Source organism: Artibeus jamaicensis, unplaced genomic scaffold (assembly GCF_021234435.1).
Source record: "Artibeus jamaicensis isolate MK-2021 breed Jamaican fruit bat unplaced genomic scaffold, CSHL_Jam_final contig_548, whole genome shotgun sequence".
NCBI classification, from domain to species: Eukaryota; Metazoa; Chordata; class Mammalia; order Chiroptera; family Phyllostomidae; genus Artibeus; species Artibeus jamaicensis.
Window position 1 is genome coordinate 6,150,881 of NW_026521883.1, and position 19,377 is coordinate 6,170,257.

A 19,377-nucleotide genomic window follows, 5' to 3' on the forward strand; every position below is an offset into this window, starting at 1 on the left:
GCCAATAATAGAAACAGCTGGCTTACCCACGCTCCTTTTCCGGCATGGTGACCCACTGCAACCACACCTCACCTCAAATGAGAAGCGGCCAGGTCTCTCCCCCACCAGATGTGCCTTCTTCAGTGGTGAATGATCCTGTTTTCATTCAATACATTAGCCTTTGTTTTTATTTTTGGCTAATTCATGTCAGCCCTTTACTTTGCACTATTCTTGCCATTTTAAAAAAATCCTGCAAATTATCCATAGATTAATATTAACATCAACTGGGCTCTTCCCCAAGGTCAGGCAAGCTTAATCGATGCCATTAAAATCTGCAGAGTGCTTCTGTGTCGGTCTATTCCATTAGCTTTGACATCACACTAAAGTAGGACAGCGTGTTCCAAAACAAAAACTGCAACGGAACAGAGGAGCTCTGCTGGTTTAGCGTGAGGAGGGTTAGCCTGGCAGCGGGGCTCTGAAACTTCTCACTGTGATGCAGGCTAAGATGCACCGAGCAAACTCATTAGGCTTACAGCAGGGCATAAGCGGGAAAACATTCGTTTTAAAAAGGATGGGATACCATTCCTTAATGGATCTACCCTGTCTTAGCAGCCTTTCATGTTCTTTGTTCTTCCCTTCTGGGGACTATATTAAAGAAAACAAGCAGCAACTCTCAAATGTCATTTTCAGAAATGTTTCAGAAGGTGGCCCAAGCCAAAGTCAAAGGTGACATCATGAAATTTTACTTGGGAAATAAAAATGACAATCTGAGGAAAACTAGAAAATCTGATTTCAAATAGGAGCATAGAGTTAGACAACGAGCTTACCAAGGACGGGAACCTTCTTTCTTGTCTGCGTACGGGCATCCCTGGCATAGTACCCGATACACAGTTGGCGCGTAGTAAGTGCTAATTTCCAGCAGTTTGTTCCCACTTGTTGAGGCAGGAGCAAACCCCAGCCCTGCTCTTGGGATGGCCTAAGGACAACCAATTTACAAAGCACTGGCAAATTAGAAAATACAATTTTGTCTACACTTGCCAACAAGTTTTGCTAACCACCTAAGGAGGAGGAGGAAGAAAAGGAGGAAGAGGGAAATAGGAGGGAGAAGCCATTAAATGACTAGGAGAAACCCTAGATTAAAAGATGTATGGTCTTGGAGACAACCTTACAATAATAAGCAAAATACAAAACTCAGATCCATTTTTTAAAAAAAAGATAAATTTGGCAATATAAAAATGCCAAAGTCAAAACACAAACTACAAACTGTGACATTTCTACAAAAATTTCCTGAAATCTCAAAAAAATTTCTAACAAGAAAAAGACCCCAAACCAAGACAAAACCCAAGAAATACAAAAGGTCAGTAACTATAGATGAAAGTGTTGACTTCATTCGTAGATACAGGGACACAGATCTCAACCATTAAATACTCATTTTCATCAATCATCTGGGCAAAAACTAAATGATTAGGTACTGGCTGATGTCAATAAGGGTATAGGGAGATAGAAGGCAATTTGATAATTCCTATCAATATTGTAAACAGTAACTAAAAAGAAGTTGCAGTGCTAGTAATGACCTTGTTCTAGTAATACGGTGTATTAGGGTGTTTACTAAAGCATCATTTGGAATATAAATAAACTGAAAACCTAAAAGTTCAATAATAAAGTCTGGTTAAATAAATTTTAGGGCCACCCACAGAATTAATTGCTATGAAGCTTTGTTTTTTTTAATCTATACATTCCAAAATTTTTAAATGTCTAAGACATGTAAAATGAACAAGACAAGATGCAGAGTAGTGAAGGAAAGGTAAAAGCCATTTGTACTTTTTAATGAAAAAATAAGTACACACATGCAAAGGAAAGTCCTGGGAAGCTCTTCCGGAAACTAGTTAGGTGACCGCCCTCTGAAGAGTCCAACTGGGAAACACAGATGGGACGGGACTTGTCTTTTTCTTTCTGTCTTTCTCTTTTACCATTTAAAGTTTTCTTTACTCTTTGAGTATATTCCCCATGTACATGTGTAACTTTTGACAACTTTTTTCCAAATCAATTCAACAAAACATTGTCTCAACTAAGGCACACTGAACAATAAAGACACAAACTTCAAGGTAGTTTTTTTAAAACATTTACTCAACACAAACACCATTTTTCCTTTTACACAGCAATTTTGTTAGTTTCAAATTAGCTGAGCTATTAGGACTGTCAATTGCCATGAAATTAAAAATGATTCTACATGTCAAACAGAAAATGTCATGCAATATATAAATCGCTAACAGATCTCTGGTGCAGTCAGCAAGTTTACTAAGTTTATTAAAGTCACGTGGATGGTTTGACAAAAGTGCACAATAGAATAACATCACTGGTTCGTTATAAATCACAGTGAATTACTAGAATACAACAATTTAGTTCCTCTACATGGAAGATTGCAGGATGGGGTGAATATTGTAAAGGATGGGCTCTTTTAACACATTAGGCCAGTCAGATCTCCCTCCCCAACTATGCACCTTTGAGAAGACTGGTTAGCAAAGCTGAGGGGTTTTTTCCCCATCACGTTTTCTCCTCTACCAGTTACTAAGCAACAACAATGAAAAAAGCCATGCACAAATTTTACAACACCTGATAAAAAACATACAAAACCTTGTTCACTTCATCATTTGGCAAAGCTTGCATCTTCGCTCCTTTGTTTTTCTGATTAGGCCATTCATTCATCACGTGACTCACCCTAAATGAAAAGCTGTTAATGACTTAGCAATACTCACCCCTGCGCACACATCAAGATACACTCCCCATAACCATCAAGATAATGTCCCTTCCCTACACATTAACACAAATGAACACACCACAAACCTAGGACTAAAGACCACATTTACTTTACAGCTGTAAAAATTAATATATCTATCACCACTATCGGTGTAGTATTTATTTCAGATCCCATATTTGGGGGCGGGATGCGATAAAACCCAGCCCACCTGAAGACGTGGGCAGATCTGCCAGAACTGTATGAGAAAGCCCTGCAACGTGCCACTCATAATTAGGAGCTTTCTGCTTTCCAGAGAGGGTATCCAGAGCACAGCTGTGCATTTTCACAGTAGAACACAGCTTAAAATTTTATGAACTAGTAGTAACTAACTTGTCGAAGACCAAAAGGCAGAGTTTAAATTTCTTTAACGCATTTTAATGTTATAGTATAGTCAGTGAGGAAAAATAGAATGTCATCTGTACATTGGTACATCTGGCTAGCCTGAAAAGGAACATCTGCGATTTTTACACAAAACCTACCATAAAAACAAGTCGTTTATACTTTTATCCATCTACTCACTAGTTTAATCACTGGCTGCTTCTTAAACCAGCAAACTGTGACCCAAGGTCCAGCAACTCACGCCTTCCCCTGCCCCACTCCAAACCAGAAACGCTTGGCTCGAATAACCCAAACGGTCCTGCCCATAAAGGAGCTGCGGTGGAGACTGGAGACAGGGTGTCGTTCCCTTGGGGTTTTAATTTCAAAATCATTCGCCCAATGCAGTTATTTAGGGACCCACTGCCCCCAAATCATATTTTACTTCACGCAGTGCTATCACACCAAAGTTTCTCATAATTACCAGTTATCAACCAAGATTAATATCATGAAATAAAACCCTTCCCAGAAACAAGCAAGACCGAAGCTTGCTTTGTTGGTTTCAAGTTCCCACAGCAAAGAGCCTTCTGGTCGTTCGCTGGACTGCGGCCTCCTTGAGCAACCAGGGCAGACAGAAAACACGGTGTCGCGCCAGAGTTCTTCCACCAAAAGCATCTCCCTTCTTCATCGATTCAGGGAATGGATCTGCTGCCTGTTCCTTGAGTTAAATAGTTACCTAAACTCAAGAACTCAATTTTAGCAACTCTATTAAAAGCACAAAATCAAGCTAAGTTTTACATGGTTTGCCCAGGCATTCACTCACAACTACTGAGGTAAGACAAAGAAGTTTTGGTTGAATTTGTAATGTTATCAAGGAAGACTTACAATCCAGAGCTTAATCCTACCAATAAGAAATGCAAAATGACAAAAAGTGGCTGGAAAATGGAGACAGCCTGGAGTTCTCAGAGCTGAGATACAGAACAATCACCTTTCTTACCTATTCATGTCCCTTAAACAAAAATTTAAAGACACAACTTAAGCTTGGGAAAGGTTTGGCCAAACATATTTTTAAATAACTCTACCAAAAACAAATAAAAAAACAGGCATGTAGATCACTTGTTTCAAAAATGGTTTTATACAGGTGTTTCACAATACATATTTGAATTTATTTTACAAGCAGAATCAGATCCTTAGCAATATAGTGCACAACGCACTTCTCTACTATAGTTCAAAAAAAAAAAACCAGTTACCATTATCAGAGTTCATAGTTTATTCCACTGTCTTCAAATTTTCTCCAACTTTGTCAGCATTTCAATCAGCAGTTTGACTTTCTCCAGCATTCAGTTCTCCCTTCTCAAAGACACTGTGCCGTTAGATTTTGATGTCTAAATATGTACATATAATCATTATCCTCACTTTACAAATAAACAATATCTAAAATAGTATTGGTCCTAGGTAGCCAAAGGGATGAAATGGTTTTTAAAACATGCAATTTTATATGATATTTTAAGTTTGGGTATATAAAAACCATATATATTATTAATGAAACCAACTTAATACCAAGTATGACAGCCATTCCTCATACCGTCAAATAAGCAGGCCTTGAAATCTGAAGAACGCAGGGTCTGATCTGAGCTGTAGAAAGGCATGATTCACTCACCTTGATGACGTGCATTTTCTTTCAGTCCATTAAGAGTTGCCAAAAGCAAGGTACAGTATTTCCTTGACTCATACCAGGAGGATCAAGGCCAGTAATTTTCAAATTAGGGTTCATTCAAATACCTCCCTTTAAACCATCCTAAAAACCTTCCTTGTAAAAATCTCAGGTTAGAAAAACAGAAATACATCACCATGACAGAGTTCACAATCAAAACATCCTAACTGAAGCAAGAAGACACACAAACTCTAACTACAGTAGCTATAAAATATCTTGCATTCTTGGGGGGAAAGGTTTTTAAAGTTCCCCCTTCCATTCCCTCCCACCCTTCAAAGTATTACATTTTGTGGGGTATCTCTATTTTATTTAAGGCCCTAGGTGCTAATTTTGGCTTGGTCATTATGTTTATACTGATCCAACTGCAACCTTTCTCTTACACTTCACAAAACAATATCCATACATAAAATGTTAATTGAAACCTTACAGGTTTTAAGTTTATATCTGATGTTGCTACATCATTATAATTCTTTTCATGAACGAAAAAAGAAAGCTGTAGGTCTTTACTTACAGTACCATGCACTACGAGTAGCTAAGGCATTCATTTGGCACTAGAGAGAAAAATACAGATATAGCTAATTTTATCATTTTTAACATCAATAAAAATAGGTGTGTACGCTTTACTTGAATTTCTGTGATGCTTAAAAGATAATCACAGAATACTCTTTTAGTCTTACATTTAAAATGTTGCCAATAAAACAAAACAAAACAACAAAAAAAACAAAAACATAAAGACCTCTGTACAGCCTGTCGGGATAAGTGGACAACCATAATTTTATGGTTGAAAAATTTGCAGCTCTCAGACAGAAATTATCTCTCAAAGTGGCATCGCAAATTATTTTCATCATCAAAAATATTTGATTTCCTATACCATACTAGTGATTATTTTTCTACTTCTTACACAGACTAAATAAAGAAAGTGAAAAAAATTAAAAATATCCTGGTTCCTTTCATCTGTCATACACACCTTATTAGGGAGGCACAAATAATGCCCTCGGAGAAGTAGTTTCCAAATTTTAAGAGAGCACACAGGAGGAAAGAGAGAAAAAAAGATAGAATGTGTAACTATATGTGACAATTTGTTTCATAAGAAAACACAGCATCATAATTTTTACATGTTTGTGAGTTGAGTCAAATGCAGACTGCTACAATGTAGATACACTACATTCAAACAGAGACTTCAAAGAATTTTAGAATTCAAAGCCTAAAGGCAAATAGTCCATCAGTATCCTCTGAAAGTTATTTTAAGATTTTACTACTTGGTATATACCACCCAGCATAATGCAACAATTTCAATGGATTTAACTTTATAAATTTATACCTATTATTAAATTAGCACATTTTTAGATTAATCCGCAGCTATATAATTTCTAGCCCTCCTGATGTTATAATGTGCTGTATCACATGATTATTGGAAGAGCGAAAACTACCTACAGCAGTTTGGCATGTGCAGAACACCTGGTTATCACATTACTATTAATGTTCATTTTTAGTTGTTTTTCTTCATGAAATCCTCAAAACTGCTGCAAGGATAACATGCTGACAAAGGCTTAACAGAAATACTTTTGTAGGCAGTTTTTTCCAACATAACTTCAAATCATAATGTTGCTACATAAAAAACACTTTATATTCATTCCTAAAAAAAAAGGAAGAAAAATAGTCAAGTGACCAACCAATATTCAAACACCTTAGATTAGTCATATCTAAACAATGTGGCTTTGTTTAAAGTGTATTTGAAATCAATTACCATATGAGGCAAGAAGACCAAATACAAAACTAAGGAAGGATGGGGAGAAAGGGTAGTGGAAAGAAAAGTAGAATTTATGAACACATAATTCTATTGTCTGTGATTAAAGTTCTTTACTTTTTAGCACCACATTAAACAATTTTACATATCCAGTCACTTAATGAAATCCAACAAATTCTTCAAGAGTTCTGGGGATCTGGTCTTGGTAGTTAATATCATTAGCCCGAACTGCTCGGGCAGCCAGGCACTTGAGACTCATCTTCATTTGAGTTTTGAGTAGTATTTCGGATACCCCAGTTGTACTTTTGTCTAGTGGAGTCTTATTCTGTTTATTTGTCATGTCAGTGTGAGCGCCAGCTTCAACTAGGCTAATGATGATAGAGTGCAAGGTCAAAAAATCACTGATGGGCCTGTTGTACTGGACAATAATATGAAGGGCGCTGTTCCCTTCATTGTCCACAGCATTCACCTCAGCACCACAGTCTAGCAGGAGCTTGGTGACAAGCGCATTTGGAAAGCTGCAGACATCATTGGTGTGGAAATCATCAACTGGCGTGTTCGAATTGACAGCTAGATGCAGCAAGGTGAAACCTTCCCGAGTTCTGGGATCCAGGTGAATCAGGTTGTAGATCTGCTTGTTGATTTTGCACTGGTCTTCTTCACTGCACTGTGTTTTGGTGGAGATGCACACTAAATACAAAAAGGTGTACAGATTACATTCATAATTGTCCATAGCATTGTGGACATCTGCATCTGAAATATTTCTTACTCTGCTCATACTTTGTTCTATTTCCAAAACACTGCACCTCAAAACACATTCTATATCTGGCGCTTTCACAGTTTCGTTCAAATGTATCATCTGTGAGAAAACTTGAGCAAATCGAAGAAGATCTTTGTGGGTATTCCTGTTACCTTTCTGTCTGAGGTGCAGAGCATGAAGCCACAACTTGATACACTGTTCGAATTCCATGTTATCAGCATAAACAGCTCCCCTGTAAATGATAGGATGGGAAACATCAATATTGTCAGCACCTAAAATTCGTTCCCGAACTATAAGGCCTTCCATATGAAGAGCATCTCTGTCTTGTCGAATGGATTCCAGTTCCTGAGGATTTCTACATTCAGTTCTATTCCCATAAGCATGGATTGGTGGGAGGACCTCTTTCTCAAGAATGTTATTACGATCTTGAAACCTTTCCAACATGGCTAAATATAAATAGTGGTACGTTTTCGTGATGTCATAGTTCTCACGGTCATTTGCAAAGGAGGCACCCAAGAGTTCCAAAGCTTCAATCCGACTTCTTCGGTCACAATCAGCGTGAGAGAGCAACAGTTCGACGACATCAGCTTTGCAGCTTTCGGCGGCTACTTTGAGTGGTGTCATCCCATGGCCGTTCACGACTATGGCAGCACGCCACTTTATCAGCTCTTTCACAATGTCTATGTGCCCTGCTTCGGCCGCAAAGTGCAGTGCCGTGGCTCCGCAATGTGCTTTTGCATTGGGATCAGCGCGTTGTTCTAAAAGGTATCTGACCACATCAGTGTGTCCCTTATATGCTGCAATCATTAGGCAGGTGTTGTCATACTTGTTGGCAATGCTTATATTGGCATTATTTTCAACCAGGTACTTCACAATGTCCAGCCTGCCATCGAAGCATGCTGCCCGCAGAGGGGTCGAGTTAGTTACTGTAGTGTGGTTCACGTTGGCTCCATGACTGACTAGAAGCTTAACGACTTCAAAATGTCCCGCCCCCGCTGCACACCAAAGAGCGGTGGCTCCATCAATGACATACCTATTATCCATGAAAAGAACAAAGAGTTAGAAAGTGGAGGCCACGTACCCTAACATAAACGTACAGAATGTATTCATTATACTGACCAAAGCCTCAATCTACAGAATATTAATAAAACATTATTTTTGGTGAAAATAAAACCAGGTATTTTAAGTACAGTACTTTGTATAGTACCTGTACCTAGTATGAGCTCAGGAAACGTTAGCTATTACTATTATTACTGAAGTATATAAACTTTTTCTAAAAACATTACTTTTTACTAGCAAAAGTAAACAAACTTGAGATAGAAGAAATGTATGGAGGTGAATTCTTTACCACCAAACTGACGCACGGGCACATAACAGCACAGCATGTTCCTCATTCCCGGCACCCCCCAGGTACCAGTTTGTCTCAGCAGGTCGGTAAGAAAACCACCCCATTCCTACGGTAACATTGTGTTAGAAACTGCTTTAGGCAGAAAAGTATTTAAGCAGATAACTTTGCCCTAAGATGATCTGAGCTAAGCAAATATTATACTTCACTACAGCAAAGAGGATGAAACAATTATTGCTCCTACAACAATATGAATGGATCACATAATCATGATGCTGAGCACAAGAAGTCAAGAGAACACAGAATGTATTATATTACTGCATTTACATATCTACCTGAAGTGTTAGAAGGCAGGACGCTGGTTCATTTAGGGGGAGGTAGTGAATGTCAGGAAGCACAAAGGGGACTTTGTGAAACATGCACTTCTAATTAGTGCACTTGTCTCTATACGTTATACTCCAATTTAAAAGTTTAAATTGTGTCCATATCATGTCTATGTATGTTCCTTGATTAAGCCACTGGGGAAAAAATACTAACAGCAGTAAACAACTAATACTTTCCAAAAACCAAGTAGGCACCCTCCCTGACCTTTGGTCTATGACTGGACTCAGCAGCTTCACAGTTACCACCTACCTATTGAGTGTCTAATACATGCTACTTTCACTACTTGTATCAAATTAGCTTGCGCCCTGGCCAGGTGGTTCAGTTGGTTGGAGGTCGTCCAGTACACCAAAAGGTTGTGGGTTTGATTCCAGGTCAGGGCACATACCTAGGCTGTGGTATGTGCCCAGTCGGGATGGGAGGCAACCAATCAATGTTTCTCTCTCACACTGATGTTTCTCTCCCTCCCTACCTCTCTCTCTAAAAGCAATAAACATATCCTTGGGCGATGATTTTAAAAATAAAATTAGCTTGCTAGGAAGCCAATCTTACCCACCTTTCCAATTCAAATTTTCCCCAACCTCAGTTTCCCAACATTTCAATCTATTACTGACCCTCAATCCTAAAAACATATTTTTGCTAGAGATACTTAAATCTGCTGTGCTAGAAGCACTAAAATAAATATACATATTTGAACATGTTAAAGAAAAAGATCAATCAAAAATAACATGCACTAGAGCAATTTATTATTAAACACCTGACTGGTCAGTTTCTCACCACATAACACAGGTCACATTACACCTCCCATGAGGTGAAAGAGTATAGTCCCCCTATATAAACATAAACATAAAACTATATAAATATCATGGTTTAACCCCAATTAACAATACCCAGACAAAACCACCACCTATTATTTCTGCTGAAAATAAAAAACCCACTTTATAATCATTCAAAATCAGTTTACTTCTTCAGTTTCAAGTAATGACACAAAATGTCTGTAAGCAAAGTCTTCTCAGTACAGTTATCTATGGCGTTACCTATGGGACAGGATGTAGGGCTAACTGGGAAGAGGCTTAAAACTACTAAAATATCCTATATCGTGATCTAGGTACTAGCCACCTGGGTGGATATGTAAGGGGGGGTAACTCAACCTAACTGCACACTTAGTATTTGTGCTTTTTGAGTGCTGAGAGAAATCTCAAAAGAAATTAGAAGCCTTCTGAAGTCTCCGTTTAAATTGTTTTTTAAATGTTATTTAACTTAATTTTGAAAACTACAGAAAGAATAAGAAAAATAAGATATTACATCCATGATGTGTTTTAGTGGACCAACTGTACCTTTTACAAACAATTTAGTTTAATTAAAATTCATTTATTACATTTTTGTCATGATTATACACAGGGTTCAAAAATGTTTCTTTCACTGTCAAAAAGCATACCAGACACCAGAAAAATCAATATTCAGCAACAAGTCTAACAAAAAATATGTAAGATTTCCAAATTGAAAACCATAAACATTCGTAAGAGAAATTAAAGACCTAAGTAAATGGAGAAATAGTCCACATGCATGGTTTAGAAGACTCTTAAGAGTGTTAAGATGTCAATTCTCCCCAAAAACAATCTACAGATTGATTTATGCAGTCGAATTCAAAATCCAAGCAGGTACACTGTGTGAACACACATACATGCACCCCCATGTGTGTAGAAATTGAGAACCAATTCTAAAATGTATATAGAAATGCAAAGGACTTAGCACAGCGAGGATAATCTTGAAAAAAAATTGGAGAACAAACTACAGTAATTACAATAGTGAACTTGGCTGGTGTGGCTCAGTGCATTGAGGACCAGCCTGTGAACTGAAAGAACGCCGGTTCAATTCCCAGTCAGGGCACATGCCTGGATTGCAGGCCAGGTCACCAGTTGAGGGCTTTATGAGAGGCAACCAATATCTCTCACACACTGATGTTTCTCTCCCTCTCTTTCTCCCTCCCTTCTCCTCTCTGAAAGAAAACAAATAAAATCTTAAAACAAACAAACAAAAAAGGATAGTGTGTCATAGCACAAGGATAGACCAGACAAACAAAAATTCCAGAAACGGATTCACACATAGAGTTACTTGATATATGACGAATGCTCCAGGGAAATTCAGGTACAAAGTATGGTCTTTTGGCAAATGGTGCTAAAGCAACAAATGCCTGTATGGGAGAAAAAAATTAACCCTCACTCTTACTGTACCTCACACTCTACACAAAAATTATAGAAGTAGCATAGACCTACAATATGAAAAGCAAAACAATAAAAGTTTCAAAAAAACCACTATCTTCATAACCTCGAGGTTGATGACAAATTCTTAAAACAGAATGCAAAAATAGCAATAACCAAAAAAGAAAAAATTTGATTCACTAGACTACATTAAAATTAAAAGCTTCTCATCAAAAGACATTGTAAAGAAAGAAAACAGGGAATCCACTCACTGGGAGAACACATATATTAGATGTATTTGACGAATCAATGAGAAAAAGGCAAACAATCCAATTAAAAATGGGTAAAAAGACTGAACAAGACGCTTCACAAAAGAAGATATCAAATGACAAACACATGAAAAAACGTTCAAGATAATTCCAGGGGAATGCAAATTAAAACCAGGAGTTACTAATACACACCCACCAGAATAGTTAAAATTAGTAAGAACTGATGTGACAATACTGTTGGCCATGATGTGAAGCAACACAAACTCTCATTGCTGGTGAAAGTTGCTGAAATGTAATTTAGTTCAACCACTTAGGGAAAACTGGCAATAACTATTAAAGTTAAATATACACCCATCCTATGGCCAGCAACTCCATACTTGGTATATACTAAAGAGAAAACAATGCAAATGCCCACCAGAAAACCTATACAGAAATGTTCACAGCAGCTTTATTCAAAACAACCAAACATTAGAAATAACCGAAATATGCATCAACAGGACAAACTGCCATGTATTCATACAATGGACTACCACAAAGCACTCAATAACACTACTGACACATGCAACCACATGGATGGACCTCACAGACGGGCAATCACACACTGACGTTTCTCTTCCTCCCTTCGCCACTCTCTAAAAAAAATAAATAAATAAAATATTTTAAAATTAAAAAAATAAAGATTAACAGAGAGAAAAAATTGATTATTTTCTGATCTCAAATTTCCAAAAATGATGTAAGAGTAAAAATTAAATTACAAGTATATACTTCACTTGGTTTTTGCAATAGTTTCATACTTTCCCTGGTATAGCCTAATAACTTCCATTTTTTCATATTTTTTTGTGACAAACACCTTTAAAAAGTTTCCAGTACCTATTTTCACCGAGGCTGTTACAATTGTTTAAATAGTTTACGTTTTAAAAAATCACTGTAATGTATTATAAAATGACTAGTCCTTCAGAAACATTAACTGTAGTAATTTTTTAATTTTCACATCTAAAAAAATATATTAAATAGACTAAAGAGAATTAATTATAATCCTAACAGCTGACATTCCTTTATTCATAAAATTCAGCTAAAATTATAAGCATATACCACCTTAAACAAAATAAAAATTTGGTAAAAATCAACGCAACATTTACTTAGTGTCTACAGGAGAAACACTATATAAAACTATTATCTTTCTAGACTTAGTCCAAAATTGAAATGCAAACACTCTATTATTATTTCATCTTAAAAAATCAAGACACTATGATCTGATATCCATTCACCTTTTAAAACAATATGTATCAGATGATGGAAACACTTCACAATATAAAAACACTGCTGTTCGCACAACTAAGCTCAACTATTTTCTGGTTCAATTTGAAATAAAAATGTCTGGTTCAAGTATTTAAAATGGAAATAAAAATTCATTAAATATAAATAATCAGCACTTTATTTTAACCAAAGTCCTTAAAATCATTCATAAGATCAAATATAATTCCTGGAAATACATACTAGCAATGACTTTCTAAATGATGTCAAATGATGCAACTCTCATGCCTTCCCTCTACCTGGATGTCCCTTAAAAGTATTAATAGTGGCACTGACTTTAAAAATAAGAGCACTGCCCTGGCCAGGTGACCAGTTGATTGGAGCATGTCTGTACACCAAAAGGTTGCACATTCAATCCCAGGTCAGGGGACATACCTAGGTTGCAGGTTTGCTCTCTGGTCAGGGCGTTCCAGGTGCATACAGGAGGCAACCGGTCAGTGTGTTTCTCTCTCCCTTTCTTTCCTTTCCTTTCTTTCTCTCTCTCTTTCTCTTTCCCTCTCCTTCTCTCTCCCCTCTCTCCTCACTCTAAAATCAGTAAATATATCCTTGAATAAGGACTAAAGAAAAGAGCACTCAACAAAAAGCCTCAGAATTCCCAGAGGTCCTGTTCTTCTTCCCACCCATGCTGGCAAACCTCCACTAGTACCGATATAGAATAGGTAGGGGTCCCCACAAATTCTGGCACAGAGCATGAGGCCCAAAGAACTCAAACCAGCACAAAATTCCATGGTCACGTGACACCTAGCCTTTGTTCTGTTCCATTTCTATAACATTCTTAACATCTTCCCATTCTCCAACTGAAGGTTCTGTCATTCCTACTCATCTGTGTCAAGTTTAGCCTTCATATATTAAGCCATAAGTAAAATAATATCAAATGATGCTTCTAAAAATATGAACAAGGAGTCTCAAGTATCATTGTGGAGCTTAATCTGGGTGGGTGGTCCCTTCCCCCTGAAACTGTATTACGAATCAATCCATTTTTGTTTCCTGAGGTATTATGGAAGTTTTAGGCAGAACACACACTTTTTCTATTTTAATGTCTCTCACACACACATACACACGCAGAAAACACATTTTATATCAAACCCATAATTACGGGTTTGTAATTTGTAATTATGGGTTTGATATAAAGTAACTTATACTTAGTTACTTGGTATAAAGCTAAGTTACTTGGTATATGATATAACTAACTTTATACTTAGTTACTTGGTATAAAGCTAAGAAGTAAGACTTTTTAAAATATTAGGCAACTAACAGGAGAGGTGGTGAAAAATTTGGCAAAAAATTGTGAACATGCTACACGAGTAACTAAAAGTCAAGAAACACTAATCTATATTAGCAAGCACAGAGAACCTGTTTGTCCCCAACTGGCCATGGGTCTCAAGTGGCAATGGAATCTAAAATGGGGCTTTGGATTACTCTTTACCTTTTTCATCCAGCCCCCCAGCTTCCCTTCCCTTTGATAGCTGGCAGTCTGTTCTCTGTCTCTGTAAGTCTGTTACTATTCTGTTCATTAGATTTCCACACATAAGTGAAACCATAGGTTCTTGTCTTTCTCTGACTAACTTATTTCACTTAGCATAATATAATATTCTCCAGGTCCATCCATGTTGTTGTGAGCAGTGAGATTTTCTTTTTTTTTTTTAAACAGCTGAGCAGTATTCCATTCTGTAAATGTACCACAGGTAAAAAAAGGTGAAGGGACTCAGGGGCAGGGGTATGAGGGGAACTTCACAAACAAAGACAACAGTATCAACAGTATGGTGATTCCCAGAGCAAAAGAGGGGGGAGGGGGAGGTAGAAGAGGGTTAAAGGGGGATAAATGGAGACAAAAGGAGACTTGATTTGGGGTGGCGAACACACAATACAATATACAGATGATGTATTACAGAACTGTACTCCTGAAACCTACATAATTTCATTAACCAATGTCACCCCAATAAATTCAATTAAAAAAATAACAGCCCTGGCTGGATGGCTTAGTTGGTTGGAGCACTGTCCCAGACACTAAGGGTTCGATCCCCAGTCAGGGCACATGCCTGGGTTGTAGGTTTGATCCCCAGTCGGGGGGTGTGCAGGAGGCAGATGATGTTTCCCTCTCCCCCCACACCTTCCTCTCTCTCTAACATCAATAAAAACCATATCCTCAGGTAAGGAAAAATAAATAAAAATAAAATAGGCCAATAAATAAATTAATGAAAATGGTGGGTTGGCTAAGTCCCTCAAAACCCAGCCCCCGAGGGGTAAGTGAGCTTTATATTGTGAACACTTCACTCAGGCTAACATTTTCACAATGTCTGGAATGAATGTGAAGTGAAATCATCACATTTACAGTAACACTCTCTTTATCTGGTTCTAAAATGCCAGAATGACTGGGATAAACTGCAAAATACTCTCACAGAGTCATATGAGTGGGCAGAAAGGTGGCTATGAACTTCAATTCTCCTTTGTCAACTAGTAAGCTCCTCAAAAGTGGGAACTTGACATTTTTTCTGTATCTTCACAGAATGTGACACAGGGCTAGCTAGGCTCACCACAGGCATTTAATAAATAAAATAAATACTAAACTATTTTAACACAGCAGCTAATAAATTCATAATTGTAATGATCCATAAATGAACAAAGATAGATTCAAGAAGGGTCAGACGAAATCACAGATGACAGAAACGGCTGCGACTTCAGTCTCACCAGTCTGACTCTTGTTACTTCATACAAGGACCATGGAAGTCTGGCCTCCACCTCCATCCCATCTCCCACAGTCTCTGCTTAATTTCCCCGGCTTGTATCCCTTCCTGCAAGGGCACTGAAACACTTGTCACTGCAAGTGTGCTTTGCTGCAGACCCTCTTCTTCACTTCCTACAATCCTTTCAAGACTCAGCTCAAACATCACCTGGCTGTGAAGCCTTCCCTGATTCTCCCAGGCTTCTTCCTGTTTCCCTTGGTAGTTCAAAGGTTTCTAGAAACCTAACTGGCATAACATCTGCAATTCCTCACTGACAGATCTGTTTCTCTGCCCCCTCCCACTACACTGTCTTCCTTCACACTGGGAACAATATGTTATTCATCTCTGCCTACCCAATTAACACCACACAGCCTTGCACATAGTAGGTGTTCAATAAATGTTTGCTCACTGAATCCCTTAATTTCACAGGCCAGTGCAGTGCAGAGTAAGCCACTACACAGGCTCAATTTCTAGTCATTACAAGTTCTTTTTAACTGCCATCTCAAACTATCTTTCTCTTTGATGGTTAAAAAAGACAGCAATAAAAACAAAGCCTTTCCAAATTCTTTAGAAAACTGGTTTCTTTCCAGTATACTTCCCTCATCCAAATAGGTCTTAACCAGCTCATTAGCAGCACTGTCCCCAAGGGCTGTTTTTGCAGAGTTGTGTGTCAGTGGATGCATGTGCCTATATAATTGGAAAGGTGCTAGAAGATCAGGGGTCTTTCTGCTTCACTCCTGCTGAGGGCAGGGAGCTGTAGGGAGGTCCCATCAGGGGACTGCAGGGAGCTACAAAAAGGACATTGAAGCCAGTACGGGAAGCAAACATGAATCAGGTTGCCATCTTTGGTCAACATGAAAAAAAAATCCCCTTAATGTCTAGAGAGGTATTAAGGGAGATTAACCACCACCCATGAGCCATCATTTCATTAAAATGTAATACCTAAAATAATTTCCTCTCTTCTGAAACAGAAGAAAAAGACTCAAAATTCATCAATGCTCTAGTCATCTTCAAGAAGTGATTTTTTAAAAATCAGGTTTTAACCAAGCAGTTTTCAATCCCCAAAACTAGAGCTATGCATCTTTATGCCTGGACCACATCCACCTCCAAAGAAAATATCAGAATAGCTTATGTACTAGTACAAGTCAACAAAAAAAACACAATCAATGAAGCAAAATCATTATGCAGTTGTAATCTGTAAAACACTCTGTAATCACCCAGCACAGAAAAAAGAATGTCAAACCTGACAATTCTGTGTTCAATATTATCACACCCCCAAAAATGTACAATTAAACCCAAAAGGCAAATTTTAAGTATGACAATATGAATTTTTGAACTCCCGACCACGAAAAACAGTAAATTAGCAAGCTTCCCCACAATATCACAGGATAACATGTAATTTAACAATCGTATCATCTATAACCGGTCCAGTGCCATTTCTGCAGTCAGTATATCTACCCCCAGCAATATGGGAGAGTCAGAGTCCTATTTGGGGGTGTCTGGCTGCATCTGGAGCTGCTGCTGGTTCTAGGGGCTTATTTTGACATTAAGGCCCCAGCAAACCACTGAGGGCTTTATCAGACCACTAACTTGAAGGAGTAAAAACTGGTTGGCCAAGTCACTCATCATGGCCTAGTCACTCATCAGAGGTCTTCAGTGTTACCTGATGACCTCTTTAATTTCTGATCTCAGTTACAACCTCAGTACTAGTAAAGGTAAAACCTGAAAAGGCAGCCATCTCCGCCTTTCTGCTTGCTCACAGACTATCTACAGAAGAATAACTACTAAGCATCAAGACAGAGGGTGTGGCTATTTACCTCTAAAGGGATAAAATGTTAGGGCTGATGAGACGAGCGACAAAACATGGGATGGAGTAGCCCTGGAAGATGAGGTGGGCAATAATGGGGCAGGAGGAGGTACAAAAAGGGGTAAGAGATACCTCCATGAAGACATTGAGGGAGGGGAGGACCCATGAAGTGGTAGGTCGGCGCGAATAGAAGAGGAAGTTAGAGTTGGGATGTACCTACCCGTCGAAGCGGACGGTGCCAGTCTGCTGAGTCTGCACCCGGTAATGTTCTAACAGCAAGCGCACCACCTTGGCGTGGCCATTGCGGGCTGCGATGATAAGGGGCGTAGAACGCTGCCCTCCCTGCTGGCTCACATAGCCGAGCAGATAGCGGATGTCGCTTTCAGACCGGTTGAGGAGCAAGGCGGCTAGAGTCAGCACCTTGCCCTCGCTGGCCGCCTTGTATACATAGCCAGCCAGGCCCTCCATGGCCGCCGCCAACTCCAACACCCGTTTGGTCGCCACCGCTGCTGCTGCCTTGCGCCCCCGGAGGCCGCGTTCGCCAGCGCTACAAACCTGGGCCCTCACAGCCCATTCAACAGGGCGCCGTCGCCGCCGCCGCCGCCGCGCCCAGGCAGTAGCGCGGCCCGGGGAGGGCGGAGAGGCAGAGGTGGCGGACTGCCGCAGGGGGCACGTCCGCGACCCAGCACCAGCAGGGAGGAAGGCGGTCAGGGCCGCCCCCAAGGCGCGCCCTGGCACAGGCCCTGGGCCGAGGTGATCTCCATGGTGGCCGCCGCCCCAGGCCTCAGGCCGGACCCGTCCTTCCCGCGGGCTGAGACCAGCGCGTGTCAGAGCTACGGGTCGCTGGTGAGGTCCCAAGAGGGCTGCGGGCACCCGGTATAGCTAATGCGGGGCGCGTCTCACCCAACCCGGCCCGCCAGGCCTGAGGCCTGAAACTGCCTCCACCTCCGCTCTCCGACCTCCCCGGGTGGACGAAAAACGCAGGAGTTCGCCCACTGGAGCTCAGAAGTGCCAGGGGCTGTCGATGGCTTCGGAGCTCCGCGCTCTGGGGACCCCTGAAGCGATGCGGAACGCGAGCACAGCAGCAGCTCCGACCTCCGGCGGCGAAGAAGCGGAGCCTCTCCAGACAGGGTCGGGAGGGGGCGGGTGCGAGCGGGAGGGACGGTTAAAGTGGGGTGTCTCTTCCAAAGCCGCCCGGCTGGGAAACGAAGCCCCGGGAAAGAAAGGTTCTGCTGCGCGAAGTTCGCCCATCCCCAACTGGGGCCTGGATGTCCTCACTGCCCTTGACGCCCGGCACTTGCCCCTCGCCCCCACACGTACCTGGGGGATCCCTAGCCAGGAACTGAGACTGGCTGTGGGCACTGACCTGTTGATACCGGTGGGCTACAGGGCCCGCCCCATTTTGGTGTAGACTGTGTGGGCACACACCTGGGGACCCATCCCCTGCCACTCTATCCTTGATTGGGGGCTCTGGAAGAGGGTTGTGGGCACCCAACAAGGTCCATATTTGGAAAAGAGCGGTTTCTTTGAGCTTCCAAAATGTGGGAAGACTTCGAGGGCAGCTACACCATGTTGAGAAGGGACGGGAGGTCTGCCCCACCATCCCTGGAAAGGTGAATGAAATGTATGAGAAAGGTCACGGGAGAACGGGAACTGCTTCCGGTGAAGAAAAGACGAGGTGTCCTGGGAAGAAAGGGGACGTCCCTGTTCAGAGAGACCAGAACTCTGATCCTGAGCCTGACAGAACTTCCATTTTTGTCCGTGCCTAACTAGATTGTTCGGATTTGAAAAGATCATTTATCCAACGAATGCAGGAGGTCTACTATGTGCCAGGCTGTGCTTGGCACAAGGCATTCAGTGATAGACCAGATTGATACAGTGCCTTCCCTTTCAGGCGCTTGTGTTGTGGGGGAAACACAATAAACAAGTAAACAAATGATGGACAAGGCTGGTTAAGTGTTATTACCATTTGCTATGAAGCAAATGAAATAGAGCGATGGAGGGAGGCTAATTAAGTGTGGGTGG

At 40.2% G+C, this 19,377-nt stretch overlaps 1 protein-coding gene across 1 annotated transcript; it reads right to left on the minus strand.

Annotated features, from left to right (window-relative positions):
- Window positions 1-1,930: 1,930 nt before the first annotated feature.
- FEM1B (fem-1 homolog B) lies at window positions 1,931-18,503 on the minus strand. The gene is made up of 2 exons (XM_037155658.2): window positions 17,573-18,503; window positions 1,931-8,345 (listed from the first exon to the last, which is right to left on the minus strand). The coding sequence occupies exons 1-2, from the start codon at window positions 17,818-17,820 to the stop codon at window positions 6,710-6,712; spliced, it is 1,884 nt and encodes a 627-aa protein (XP_037011553.1). The 5' UTR covers window positions 17,821-18,503; the 3' UTR covers window positions 1,931-6,709.
- Window positions 18,504-19,377: the final 874 nt, after the last annotated feature.